General features: G+C 42.8%; 1 protein-coding gene across 2 annotated transcripts in view; it reads right to left on the bottom strand.

Annotated features, from left to right (window-relative positions):
• The window catches only part of COL6A2 (collagen type VI alpha 2 chain), a 102,458-nt gene that overhangs the window by 57,220 nt on the left and 30,657 nt on the right, over positions 1 to 14,581 (bottom strand). For both annotated transcript variants that reach the window (XM_069225484.1, XM_069225483.1), the window contains exons 6-15: positions 13,676 to 13,729; positions 13,538 to 13,582; positions 10,479 to 10,505; positions 10,356 to 10,382; positions 10,204 to 10,248; positions 8,411 to 8,464; positions 6,532 to 6,594; positions 5,145 to 5,207; positions 4,026 to 4,115; positions 2,177 to 2,239 (exon numbers count right to left, since the gene is read on the bottom strand). In XM_069225484.1, coding sequence (XP_069081585.1) covers positions 2,177 to 2,239; positions 4,026 to 4,115; positions 5,145 to 5,207; positions 6,532 to 6,594; positions 8,411 to 8,464; positions 10,204 to 10,248; positions 10,356 to 10,382; positions 10,479 to 10,505; positions 13,538 to 13,582; positions 13,676 to 13,729 — 531 coding nt within the window. The remainder of the gene's footprint in view (positions 1 to 2,176; positions 2,240 to 4,025; positions 4,116 to 5,144; positions 5,208 to 6,531; positions 6,595 to 8,410; positions 8,465 to 10,203; positions 10,249 to 10,355; positions 10,383 to 10,478; positions 10,506 to 13,537; positions 13,583 to 13,675; positions 13,730 to 14,581) is intronic.

Here is a 14,581-nt window from a genome sequence, read left to right as displayed (position 1 = left end):
ATAACACTTACCTCCATCGCTGCGCTGCTCTGCTCCAGCTGCTCCTCTGCTGGCTGCAGGCACAGGCTCCCAGCCTGCCCTGCAGCCAATCTTGACGCTGCTCAGAGCAGCCTCAGGATTGGCTTAGAGCGCCCAGCCAGGCTGCACCCAGGCCTGAGACAGCTGGCCAAACATACGTACACACTGAGGGGGGGTGCTCTGCACTCCCCTTCAGTGCTCATCACTCCCGTGGCCCCGCCCCTTTTACCAAAAAATGATAATAAACACAGTTTATTATTGTTTTTTGGTAAAAAACAATAATCGCTGCAGGCGGGGGACGACGCTCCTCCACCCTAATGGAGGGCTAATGGAGGAGCTGCCCTTGCCCCTCAGTGTGGTGGAAGCATGGTCAGTAACCCATGTACCAGAAAAAATGCTGCTCCATTTACCCAAATCTCCAAAGGGCAAGACATAGGGCCATATTTCCAAGAAAGTGGCGTATCGATCCTGATGCGCCACTCTTCTTGCGTTGCCCCTGCCCCGATGGTTACACTGTATTTACAATACCATGCACCATGGTGGATGTTAGGACATTAGCGTCAAAAAAATTTATGCTATTGCTGCACTAGCGTCAAAAATGTTGACGCTAGTGCAGCAAATCACAGGGAGGCCCAATGATTAAAATGGGTGCGTCATTTTAGCGCCTGCTCTGAGCTGGCGTAAAAAATGACAGAAAAATGGTGCAGTGAAATGTTCTAAATTTCACTGCATCAGTTTTTTTGGGCCTCCCTGCGACAGAACTCCCCCCTTCCATACATTATGCCTGATGCAGGCATAATGTGCTGCAAGGGGCTGGAATATGGCGCAATGCAAGCACTGTGCCACTCTGTAGATATGGCGCTGGGGAAAAGCCACTATAGCGCCGCCTTAGCATAAAAAAAAAATGATGCAATGGCGTTGCAAGGTGGTGCGAGGGGCTTGTACATATGCCCCATAATCTGTAATTAAGATCCTACTACCATGTGCTTCTAGAGTCAGTAATACGAACTCCTCTGTTACTAAGTTCTGTCGCTCCATCTAGAGAGTGTCTAAACGATGGAGACACTATTATGACGTATTATAAAGTACTATTCTAATGGCGGAGAGGCTATCCCTTCTGACACATCATTGAGACTCATTGCTCTAGGCAACAGACCTCAGCCCGAATACACATGCAGACCACTCCGAAATAACGCTTATCCGTTGTCTGGAGTGCTTTCCTTATCTCCCAGCGCAGGAGACTGAGTTGGTCCATTTAGGCAGTTTGTTTCATTCTTGAACAGTGTCAGGCCTAGAACTTTTGCTACCTTGATGAATAAAGCCAAATGCACCCCATGACGCCTCCTATCCTTTCCTGTTTAGTTCCCTTGGTTAGCACATTTAAAACATGCAATCTCTCTGACACAGAATAAATTAAATGGAGTGTTCGTGTTTTTATTTTTAAAACAGTGATAGTTTGGTGTTCAGAGTCCCACATTACGGTGACCACAGCCTCACTTAACACAATTGCATATTCCTTCCGCGGCCACTACCCTGGCGCTCAGTATGGAATGAACAGGATTTCTGATGTAAAAAGGTTCGGCCACCCCTTAACTCCTGCCGCTCCAAGCAAACGTCAGGGTGTGCCAAGCTCTGCCGATGGGTTCACAAACTCTGTTCCAACGGAAGTGGCTTTTATTCACGTACACTACCGCATTTTTATGGTATTTCTGTGTCCTGTTTTTAAATGGCTGACTCTACGAGAATTGTAAATAACAGTATTACTGCTAAGTAAAAGTCTGTATGCAGCCACGGCTTACTTATCACTGAGCAACATTCAGTCCAAGTGACCCCTTGGCAATCACTGAGCCACGTAAGAAGAGCCCCATACCTCTGACTTGTCTCAGCTCCAGTGAGAACAGCAGCATCCTAGAGGGCGGGAGCAATAGTGCACCCTGCATACAATCGATCACACTTACACCTCCAGCTGAGTGAACCCTGAGAAATCATTAACACCCACCTTTATGTGAAACCACCATCCCTGTCTCATGGCCATTGCTTCCTCTACCCCCCACACACACTTCTCGAATCCCTTACCTCACTTACCTACACCTACTTTCTTGTGCTCATCACTTCAGCCTCTCCCCCAAATGCTTCTTACTTAGCATCGCCCACTCACCTTTTCTCCTTTGCCGCCATCTACTCCTGGGCCTCCCTTTGGACCTGGGTCACCTCGTCGGCCCTAGAAGAACAGAAGGAAATCAGTAAAACCTTTTGTGAAAGAAAGAGAGAAGGATGCAATGTTAGGGCACAGAAAGGAGTGTAGGAAAGATAGGCACAAATGCCCTGATTACAACTGGACTGGGTAATTCCACATTCTGCACAAACCCCAGTATACCCAGGGATCAGAATTATATACTGTGCAAAGGTTACTAGGTGTGATCATATCTGCGCAATTTTCCCTCAGGTACATTTCGCATGCCAAACCTCCTGCTATAAACTGGAGGACACACCTCATACACACACCGAAATTTGTGGATTCTGGTGCAGCAAACACCAAACTCTGTGGGCCCAATTTATGAAGGTAATTTACATGTAGTAATTTTACAAGAGGGAGTCCCCGCCCTGGTGGCAGAGTCTCTGCATTCGAGATTCCACCAGAGTGCATAGACACCACACTTATAACTTTACTACATCTAAGTTACATTTGAGAATTATGCCCTGTATGTTTAATGCAGCCAAGTATTTCCGAAGCACAGGTTACTGAATTTCACCACCTGGGGTAGATATGTATCTCATCTCACTCCAGGACACTCATAATCAGATGGCTTGGCAGGTTAAACATTCTCTGTTGGCATCTGGTGTAACCTGAATATCAAAAGTTCAAATTCTTCCACAGCAAGCGTATGTCTTCACCCTTCAGCAGGCTATACATGGAGTACCTTTATAGTAGCAAGTAGTGTTGGACCTCTCTTGGTTTGTGCCAAACCATCTAAAACTCATGTATTTAAGATTAAAGGGGACAAGTTGGGAAGGCTTACACAATTCACAAAAGTGCTGCTAGTAGGGATAGCCCTGGAGGGTCAAAACGAGGGACTTTAACTCTCTTCTGTATTAGAAATGTATCCTGCTGTGCCTCAGAAAGACAATTAGATCATCTTGCTTCTTGGGGTGAAGACTTCTAACAAACAGTTTACAACTCATACAATTGAAGATGTCCCTCTATAAGTGTCAGAAACTAACCTGTAATCTGTCCCAGGGAATTTAAAATAATGAACTTTATAAGAGATTGAGTAAGTCCCAAACACATTGGCACAAATACTGTAAGAGATAAATAGCTATTTCAGACACTCCTTCTATAATGCATTTTGTGAAAAATAAGAATTGTGAAAGGAACTTGAGTTTGGAAAACGTTTGGTCACATCTCCAAGACTCCCTCAACACATATTTTCATTGTTTGCTATGACCAATCTTGGATATGTATATGTTGCAGTGAATGTTTAAGTGATGTTTCAAAATAAATGCTATGTTTAATTCTTTTAATTTCACCTTCCTTTACTAGAGGTATTTATGCAAATGACAACAGACAATCTTTAACCATTGTCGTTTTACTGTGTAATCTGGGATTTGTACACGAACATAAAAGTTACACAAGATGCCAGTCTCTGTGAATGAGTTGCTTCTCACAGAATGAAGAGACTGAGTGACAGTGTGACTTCCTTCCTAGGTGACCTGCTTCTACTCTACTGGAAGGAAGGTGATCTTTCTTTTTAGGCCCTGCAGATGCCATCCTACAGAAAGGGCCCGGTCTCTTCATGCCCTCAAGATAATACCCTGCAGATATAACAGTGAACTTTCAATATCCCAGTGCTGTAACTTACATTCTTGTAATGTCTGTCTTGGGAAAAGGTTGGTCATTGATGGAGAAACAAATAAGAGATTTTCCATATGAATCACACTAACATGTATTCTTGGGGTGAAAAAATGAATCTTGCACTGATTATGTGAGATACAAATTGCAGTCTCACCACTTCTCCTTTGGGTCCAGCGGTGCCAGGAGAACCTTTTCCTCCTTTGATGCCAGGAATTCCAGGAGCTCCAGGGTTCCCCAAACCACCCTGTAGGAAGAAAGACAGCACGTATTAGGGAGGTAACGTGGGCTACACACTCTGGGGCTTCCCCTGTTCCATGGGCTGTCTACGAAAGGTGCATGCAAATGTCACTCTGTGAAAATTGGAAAAAAAACCTAATATCCAGTACCTCTCTTTCCACAGGGTTCTTAATAAGCTTACAGTGCGCTCGGAGCATTGTGACATCCAATATATCAGGAATAAGGGATAATGGAATGTCCCAGACTTTTATGAATCAAACATTCACCAGAAGAGAACATCTGTAGGACAGGAAGAAGTTGGAATGTTCAAGGAATAAAACATCATTTTCAAGTAAGATAAGTTGAGTTGAATACTCCCACAAATCTTGTTTCTTACTAGATGTTTGTGTCATTGTTTTACCTATTGGACTGGCAGTGAACACATAGCATAAGGTATCATGAGTTTGTATTGACTCTCAGTGGTGTTGGTGTTCACCTTCTTCAAAATCACAGATGTTGGTCCTCCTTAAAGGTGTAGAGCCCCTTCATAAGTATGGCTATCAGTCTTTTTCAAATGGGTGGGTATTGTCTTCATCAAAGGTGGTGCTGTTATTTTATCAAAGATCTCGTATTCATGACATATGTAAGAGGTTTGGTGTTTGTCAGATCAGTCGCATTTTGCCTTATTCCGAGGTGAATGGCAATGATCTTCTTCAGGGGTGGGGATGTTGATCAGCTCAGGCCACTCGTTTTGCCATTTTCGTGTGGTGATTGATATGTCAACTCTAGCCTACCAGCATCCATTGTCCTTGGACATTCTGAGTACAACTGGGGAGAAGAGATGACCAATGGAGGTTACTTATGTGGCACTTGAAAGGAATACCTAGGATACATGGTTCTGTAGAAAGAAGGCTGAGACTGTGTGACATTGTCCGCTAGCTATGTACCTATGTTGAATATGTACTAAGCAGGAAGGACCGGGAAAGTTGTTTTTTTACTTCTATAATTCTTTGGAAGCTCCAAACTGGTTGAGTTGGCCAGAAAATGCACACTTTACCTTATTTCCCTTTTCTCCTGGTGGTCCTGGAGGTCCGCTTCGCCCTGAGCGACCAGGATCTCCCTGAAAGAGAAATCAGAGTCTCTGAACTTGTACTACTCCAGTGAAAATAATGCCAGGATCACTGCTGTTCTAACCCATATTGAACAAGAGCCTGCCCTGCTTAAACCCGTTCATTGCCAGCACCTCCATTACTCCAAAAGAAAAGCGTGGAAAGTCTATGCCCAGAAAAACGTTGGAGATGGTTGGCTGCAGACAAAACTATGAACAGGAAAGAGCAAAACACATAAGGGAGTGAGTGAGCAATTTCCGAACCACAAAAGCGAGCAAAGGAGAAAATTATTGCGAAGAAAGAGGGAGGTCCAGAGGAGAATAAGATATGCATCTGAAAGCTGGGAGACAAAAAAGGTTGGAATCATAGGAAAGTGAGAATGACAGATGCAATGTATGGCAGAAATAAGATGAAATATAGAAAAGAGGGGTATAAAAGTAGCACCATTGGATCTTACCAACCTTTATCTGATCACATACAATATCAAACATGACAATGTTTAATTCCTGCTATGACCACTACAACAAGGATAAGCTAATCTTATCAGAAATGTAAGGCAAGGGTACAAATATTTTTAAGAATGAGTCACAATTTCCAAATAATGATAAACAGTGTGCTTTGAGCGGCACATGCGCAGGTGAGCTAACACCAACCAACCCTGAAATATAATCCTACCATACAAACCTCTGTGAAGTTTGCATTCCTCTGATGAATCACAACCACAGCTACTCAGATTGACAAACAACAAAACAATAGGTTGGTTGTTCCTGCTCTACCACGGTGAAGTGACAAAAGATCCTTCTCACACTGAGTGAAACAGAACAGCAACAGTAGCATAATCATATTCATAAAATCCTGAAAACATAGCTCTTCACTAACCAGTAGCAATGTTTTCCCACCGAGAGAATAAAGAATGAGGTCCCAGGTAGAGTTATCAACATCATGTTTAAATGTCTTTTGGGGAGCAAATGCTACACAAATGTGAAGATGACACACATGAGAGATACAAAATTAAGGTGATAGGGTAATAATGACACTGCATGGGACAGTGAAGAGAGGACGCAGAAGGTAAGCAGACAATACAGGGGCACACGGAGAAACAGAGCTATGAGGGTGTGAAATTTAAGGCTATATAGACAAAAGTCAATAGAGACCTTACTATGCAAGTAAAACCGAGACTGATAAGATCATGAGAACAACCGACAGAATAAAATAATATTTCTCCATGTGAAACAGGAGTCAGCGTGTATAGGTCATAGAATTTAGATCTATTTGGGCGCAGATGGCCTAAGCGTCTCTGAGCTGCACAGACGATGAGATGTGGATCGTGCATACCTTTACTCCGGGGTCACCGTCTTCTCCTCTCTCTCCCACATCACCTGAGTATCCATCAGGACCCTGGAAAACAACAAAACAGTTTTAGTGTCTGATGTCTGGGGCACAATAGTATCAAATGTAGCAGTTCAAGCAGCACACGATAACCACTACCGGAGGAAATGACTAACCTACTGCTCTGGGGTTCAGGAGGCAAGAGATGTCTTTGTAGTGACACCTGCTGACTCTGAGTGCTAAAGTCATTCAAGCTCTAGTGACTCTGTCCACTGATGCATCATGGCCAACTCTTTAAAATGTTTGTTTTGTGCTTCGTAATAATTTGAATCAAAATGCTTGCAAATATAGTGACAGCAGATTTCATGTACGTCTGTACACCAAATGTCAGGTGTAGGAAAAGTGATATTAAATATCCTTTAGCCCCTGATTACATCACAGAGTTGACCCCTTGCACCATCCTAAACTCCTGAACAGCCTCCCTTGTTGCTGATAGACTAGAAGAAAAATAAGGAGTGTAACCTACAGAAGATGAACAGGATAAGCCGAGCACTGTTTATGTTCTGTCCCTTGCTGTTGCCCTTATTAACTCTGGTGCTGGGGGTACCACGGACAGTGAGAGAGGTATCACATGGCCAGTCAGCGGTAGAGCTCGTACCCCTCACTTAAGTCCATGGAAAGTTGACTGTATAGCTTTACCAAAATAATTCAGTGGCCACAGGGATGCTAAGAAGGGAACACAACCAAGATATGCCCCTACAGAGGCATACCTAGACTGCCAGACATGCATGTGTGACAGGCTTCCCGTAATGCCATCATGAGGTGCATGGGCTCTTCGTCACCTTACTATGGGCACTGAAGAGTCTTGTAAAAAAACACATTACTCGTTATTGCTGAGAGAGTTTCACTTGTTGTTAGTGCTTACGGTAATAACAAGTGATAGTACTGACTAGTGTATGACAAACTATTTGCTTTGCCGTGATTTTACTTGTAGATATTTTTGAGGGTATATAAAACTATTAGAACTGTCATGAGTATTTGAATATATAGATATTACCTATAGTTTTTTAAACTGTGAATCATTTTAGGATAATTTGAGTTAGGATTGCCTGGAGTTTTTACAGGTCTGGGTGGTGCCAAGATTGTTTCACTCTATGAGCACTGTTTTTTTTATAGTATTTTGTATTTAGTATCTTACACCATGAACATATCCTACAGTACTGTTCCGCATATTTCAACCTGTGAATATAGTGAAGAGTATTTTGAGTAAGTATTGTGCATGATATATTTACCTATGTGCATGAACCAGAATATGCCCCCTGTTAATACTGGCCAGAATATTACCATGTGTTCACACACCGCTCAAATTATTTTGAGCTCTGATTACTAGTCTTAGTATTATTGCTCTTCTCTCTACAGGTGTTGTCACACAATATTCTGACCTACGAGTGGCGCACAGTGTTATGGCTATGGCTATTGTTCAAAGTATTTTGACCTATGGGTATCACTTAGACTGTTTGAAACTGTGCATTCTTGTTGGTGAATGTCAAGTGATGTGTTCTGTCTGGAGTATTTCCATCTAGGATCCAGAGTATCTCACATTACTGGCATTACATAGAATCTCTCAAGCACATGGCGGACTAGGTATTCTGCCACTCTGGCATGCTCCCGTAGGCTCCAGGCTAGGGGGCTGCTTTTAGTGGTTAGTGGGCCACCATGACCCAACTAAGAAAGCCCCCTTGGCCCCAATCTAGATGAGGTCTCCTACAGTGTGGGGCTGGTTTGAACATTATTGACACGGTCGATTTTAATTTCCAGTCTGACCATGTCCATACAGGAACACTAGACATCATGATCTATAGTCTTATAAAATATATTTTCTCACCTTGTTTCCTGGGTCTCCTTTACAACCAGGTGGTCCAATTCGTCCCAGTTTCCCCTGAAAAAGTAAAATATCGATAAATGAGCAGAAGATAGAAACCTAACACAAAGAACAAAGAACAGAAAAGAGAAGAACTGGGAGGATGAAAAGTGGGATTCAGACACTGGACTCCTGTTGTCAGCTCTATGCAGTATGTTGGGTATGTGGGTGGAGAATTCATTCTTTAGATACTCCAGGAATGTACTAGATGTAGGAGTGAGCAAATGTTCAACCTACACAAGGTTGGCCTAAATTTCCAAGCATTACTCAATTTGCCAAGAAGTGTAGTAAGACTCTCAGCCTGCCTACTGCTCACAATTTCCTGCTTGAGGATCCAATTTTGGTGGGACATCCTGGAGCAGGAGATAGTCAAAGCGTGCAGTCCTCCCTCGGTCATCATGCATGAGATGCTAGGAAAGGCTATAGGGTACAGTGCAGGGTGCAGGGAAGGTGGGATCGAGATATCTTGTCCTAAATGAGTGCTGGAGTGGAGGACACCTCAGACCTGGTTCCTTGTAGTGGGGATAGGTGGGAGAAGGGGAGATAAAGTGGCTCAGAGCAGGGAATCGAGATGGCTTTCAAGAGTTGTCGCTCCCGGCAAGGCTCTCTGTAGCAGCAGAAATGGTTTCCTTCTGCTGTAAAAGGCCTCTAAAACTTTCCTTGTTATTATTTTTTTTTTATACTTGTGTGAGCCAAATGGTGAGAGCAAATCCAGGATGTGTCCTTCTATACCAGGATTTTGATATATTCTGCCGAGCTAAGCACAAACCATGTAAGAATAGGCCCATACGTTGAGTCGGATGGCAACAGTTTTAGTGTTGAGCTTAGATCGGAAGTCTTTTGAGTTAATTCCTGTGTCTGGTTAATCTATAGGAACTGCTATGCCACTGCCAATGTTTTGGGAAGCATGAATTGTCAGGGAAATCTTGTAATAGGGAGCTGTTCCTAGGTTACATCGTGGCTTGTAAGCCTTTTGCCAAACAATTCAAGTGCTGAAAGCAATTGAAACATATGGGTGAACCAGTGGGCAAAACCAATCGGGAGTCTGGAAGAAACACTGATTCTTGCATGTTAGACCCCAGGAACGTGTAATGAGGTGTAATTCTGTCATCGTTAAGCTACAAATGCTTGTGGTATTGGTCACTGCAGGTGGTTTGTGGCACAAATTACCAGGCCATTTCCTGGCCAATCCTAATGGGTCCTGTAATGTAGAGGCTCGAGTTAGAACTGGCCTAAGCTGGCATTTTGGGTATTGTGAGCCATTGTTAAAAAAAATATTTTAAAACCATGCTTTCTGTTTTGCTTTTCACGAAAAGGAATGGCGCTCTGGAACAGAAATTTCCCTGTTGAAATGCAGTGGGAAGTGGGAATTAAAAATGTGCATGCAAACATCGCTTCTTGAAGTTTTTTCCGCTCAACAAATTAAAGAAATGTGTGGGTCATAACATCATATTTCAGTGTTTATGAATCCTACAAAAGTGAATAGAGACATCCAATTGGCAACAAGTCTTCTAAGACAGTGAATGAGAATTAAAAATATGGACTCTAATTCTTGATGTTTAGACTCCAAAGAGTGTGAATGATATGGAAGAATGTGGGCATCAGGTCTTGAAACACTTGAAAGCATTTGGATACTTAAAAGGGCGCCCTCGGGTATAGGGCGCCCACAATCTGAAGCCACTCAGATTTATTATTTCCTCTTACTAGGACTATGTTCAGAAATTAAAATAAAGACTAAACTGCTGCAGCCACCTTACCTTCTGCCCATCGGTTCCATTTCTTCCAGCCAAGCCCATGGCACCCTGGAACACACAGTGCACAATATAAGTCAAGACAATTGTGCTCACAACGAGCAACAAGTTTAGAAATTGCATGATAACAAGTAATAGATTTCAGAAATTGGACTCGCCTTTTTGCCATCGCTTCCGTAATCTCCCTGTGGAAATACAAAAAAAAGGTATGAATTGATAATCCCACCAAAGTCCATTTTCCACATGTTGGGATTTTGAAAAAACTATTTCGAAATTCTTACCTTTTCGCCTTTCATACCAGGACCCCCCTAGAGAAAAGAAAAAATATAGGATTACTAAGTGCGTAATTTGTATTAAAAAAATAAGTGCCAGGGCCCTCATCGGGAGGCCACTGCATCTTGAACCATCCATTGCCACTGCCAAGCCCTGCCAATGACAGTACTTACACAACTACTAACCATCACAACTGTGACAGTCCAGACTGTTCAAGGCCCCCAAAGCTGTAAGAATGGCTTGGCAGCAGGTATTAGTTGTTTTACATGCATATTTAAATAATAATGAACTGTAATTCTGCTTACCTTTATATTACATAAAACAGCGCTGCCATGTGGCAGCTGTCATAAATGCCAGAGTTGACATTTAAGTTCCGGTGCCGAATACCTGAAACCACCGGCTCAAATTAAGCACTAGGTTTATTCCACTGACATCAATATACTAATTTTAGTTCGTGATATTTTGGTAGTACAATATTTCTGTAGTCGACATTTGGATATTGAATCATCACCACTTTCTATTATTTGCAGCAGTGGCTAGTTTAGGTTATAAATGTTACCCTCAGCCACGAGAAATAGATTCATGCTCCCTCAACTGGTCAGTGAGTTTAGGGAGTGGTGAATCTTGTACCCTTGAGAAAAGTCTGGATGTTAAATTACGGCAGGTGAACCCCAAAGGTGTATGGTTACGCTGCTCATTTGTCTGAGGCCCTGGGGAGCTTTTAAGACTCTACGGATATTCTTGAAAATGCATCTGAACCTAGCAGATGCCAGAGAATCTTATGTTGAGCAGATTATTTCTTCTAGACTTATTTTTAAGTATCCACCATCCCACAACCACACTTGGGGTATATTTCGAGCCCCTTGTTCTGCCTTTTTGTGAGGTAACGACGGCGCAAACCTTGCAATCATATCTATGAGGCCACGCAAAGCGGCTTTGCGTGGCTTTAAATGGCTCGTAGATATGGAGTAAGGCAAGGGGGCACAAATCTCTGCGTTGCCTTACTCTGTGCAAGGGAGACATTCCATGAGCGTTATGGCGGGTGTTTCCACCCAACACTAATGGATTTTGATGCATCGCCAGATTTACAAGACTTGTAAAGCTCGGGTTGAGACAACACCTTATGCCATCCCAGGGAAAGCGCAAGCAGGAGAAATATCTTTATTTCTCCTCTTTTTCCATCTTTGTGTATGTGCTGCATTCTGCAGCACACATAGAAAGAGGAAAACACCTCCAAGAATTGTTTTTGTGCAGAAAGGTTCCCCTTCTTGCAGCAAAACAATCTTGCCTAAAACGCAGACACCCTTGCACCATGGAGCAAGAGTGCTTACGCTGGCGCTAGGCTGCCAAATTGACACCAGCGCAGTGGGAAAGGACAGGAATACGCCACATGCCATAGGTACGGTCCATGCCTGCCGTTTCCCTTTGACGCAGGGTAGCCCAACAAGATGACTTGCTGTGCTGTCCTGCTCCAAAAGCCCATAAATATGGGCCCTGGTGTTACCAACTAAGAATCAAGAAGTGAAACAACTCCCACATAGGAAACAATTTGGATTTATGTCTGAAAATAAATCCCATCACAAGAGCTGGGATTCGTGGCCCAGGCAAGCATCCACATCTTTCCCAAAACCAAACCAAAACCAATCTGAGACATTTCACATTTCTCTGACTAGACTCTTTCATATCTTCAAAAACACCTGCCCCCAGTTGAAAATTCTTCAAGTTGTAATAATAGAATATTTATAGAGATTGGACAATGTATGCCGTTCCACCTTTGAAAACGAAACTCCGTAAACTGTAAATTATAAACACTGGCTGTTATGGAATATTAAATGATAAGCCAATGTATGCCATGTCAGTGTGTAAACTCCGATACATGAGTATCCTTTCCTACTTCAAACCGTCCCCTTTATTCCATCACTTGGTTACCTCTGTAATAAACTAGTCCACGCTATGTACAACCACACACAAATGAATAAATTGACAAAGAAGCAAACCCTGTGGCTTGCTAGTGACACTGCACATTTTGTTACACAGAATAATGAGGATGATTATATTCAACTTCAACTAATGGCAACTATGACATCATCCTTCAGAAAGTGGTGTTGGTTTTATTAGTGGTGCTGAAGCACCCAATGCATTAGCACTGTTCACACCAGAGTGTCTCAAAATGATATCAAGATCCTCCAACATATTTAAAATCTAGCAAGGGCTTAATGAACTTGTGTAATTTTATAATGCACAAATATATGTAAAGTAGGTAATTTTAGGTTAAATTCAAACTGACCTTCAGAGTTTGACTACGCATCTAATCTGTGCCTCGATGCAAGTAAGACTCCTATGCTACCTAGATAACATCACTTACAGATTACCCTTATTTTTGTTTGCTTGAAGATCCTTTGACTGAGTCTCGTTATAGTTCAAATCTACTCAAATTTACACTGTGGAGCAGTCTCCAACATGGCGCTAATGTGGCAATATGAAACTTTTTTAGCACACACAGCAAGACCAAACTAATACAGCTAAAGAGATACTTGGGTTTCCGGGGAAGCAGGGGTAGAGTTTAAACAGCCTGCCTTACACCCCATGAGTACACAGGAAATATTTTTCATGAAAATGCTGAGCTCTCACGTCTGCTCCAATCAAAGTGTGCGCTCGATGATACTGGACTGAAGCAGCCATACAAAGGGAGCGACGCCTTTGAGAGCGTTTGTATTACTCGGCAGCCTTTGAGAAGGCTTTGGGAAGTGCCACTGACTGCCCTTTCAGCAGGTAATCGTTAGCCCTGTAGCTACATTGATAACATTTTGAATATTTAATAGGTTTCTGTCTTGTGTTGCCTTTTATCAATTTCTACTAAGTTGGGGGCAACTAGAACCCTAATATCAGTACTTTCAAGTTACAGCTCTGTGCAAAGAGTGTGTTACAAATGCCACTTTGTGAATTCCCTTATATATCTCGACCTTGCTTATGGATCCCAAGGCGCTACAAAGCATCCTCAGGTGGGTTCATGGAGCTCTTTAACACATCTTAACATACCACGTGTCCGGCAGGCCACGACACTCACCTTGGGACCAGGATATCCAATGGGACCCTCTATACCGGGATCTCCCTGTGAAGTAAACAGAAGACAAAATATATTAGGTCGGGGCTGTTTCCTGCATATCGCTTATCAGAAAAGGTTTGGGGCTAATATGGCACTTACCTGCCTTCCTTTATCTCCAAGATCGCCAGGCTCCCCTGCGTTACCTTTGGCACCCTGGTAAAAAGAGACCGAACAGTGTCTTAGATACTGGAACAGTTCACAGCCATACATTGTAATTCAGGTAAAGCAGCCCGCCAGAACAACTTGCAATACTCAGTTAATTCCATAAGGAGGCACTCTAGGACACCTGCCACTCCTCAAGTCTATTTATCAGTGGTCAATGAGTTCCAATACTGACTGTACTCGGGAGTACAGTCACACCTCCGTAATATGAACACCACCGATGGCCATGTGAGACAATATTCCAAATTAATTCAATGTCTGAAGAATGCTAAAAGATGCTGTATGGAACAAAAACATGCAAAGGCTGAATGTCTATTAAAATCCATGTGGCTTTTCCAGGCTCTGTCTGCTTGCAAAGACTCCACACCTTATGCGAGGCATGCATGCAGTGATGGTGGAATAGTGTTCAGAGGGGTTGGCCAGTGGCCTGAACTCAAAAAAATCAAGGGGTGCTCAATAAATTAATGTGTTACTGAATAATCCAGTGTGACATATGAGCAAAGCCCATCTAACCGCATTTTGTAAGGGCCTCCCAAGGGCATGTTTTGTAAAAATGGGCAGTAGTGATGCAATTTGACACCCATATTCCTATTTATAGGTAAAACGTTATTAGATTTATATTGACCAAGTTATCCATCAAAAAGTGATTAAATGTACATTACGGGCAAAAGAAACACGGAAGAGCCATTTCATTGTCAGATTTTCAAAACAGCCATGTCTTAATAGTGCTTCTGAGCTTAGAGAGGGAGGCCCTGCCCACGGAGTATGACCAATCACTATAATGGCTTATTGTGAAGCCATGCAGTGATTGGCCATTTCTACCAGTGCTGGGCAACTGCTCAG

Source organism: Pleurodeles waltl, chromosome 3_1 (assembly GCF_031143425.1).
Source record: "Pleurodeles waltl isolate 20211129_DDA chromosome 3_1, aPleWal1.hap1.20221129, whole genome shotgun sequence".
Lineage (NCBI taxonomy): Eukaryota > Metazoa > Chordata > Amphibia > Caudata > Salamandridae > Pleurodeles > Pleurodeles waltl.
Note: the sequence above shows the minus strand (reverse complement) of the source record. Positions and strands in the feature narration are given on the sequence as shown.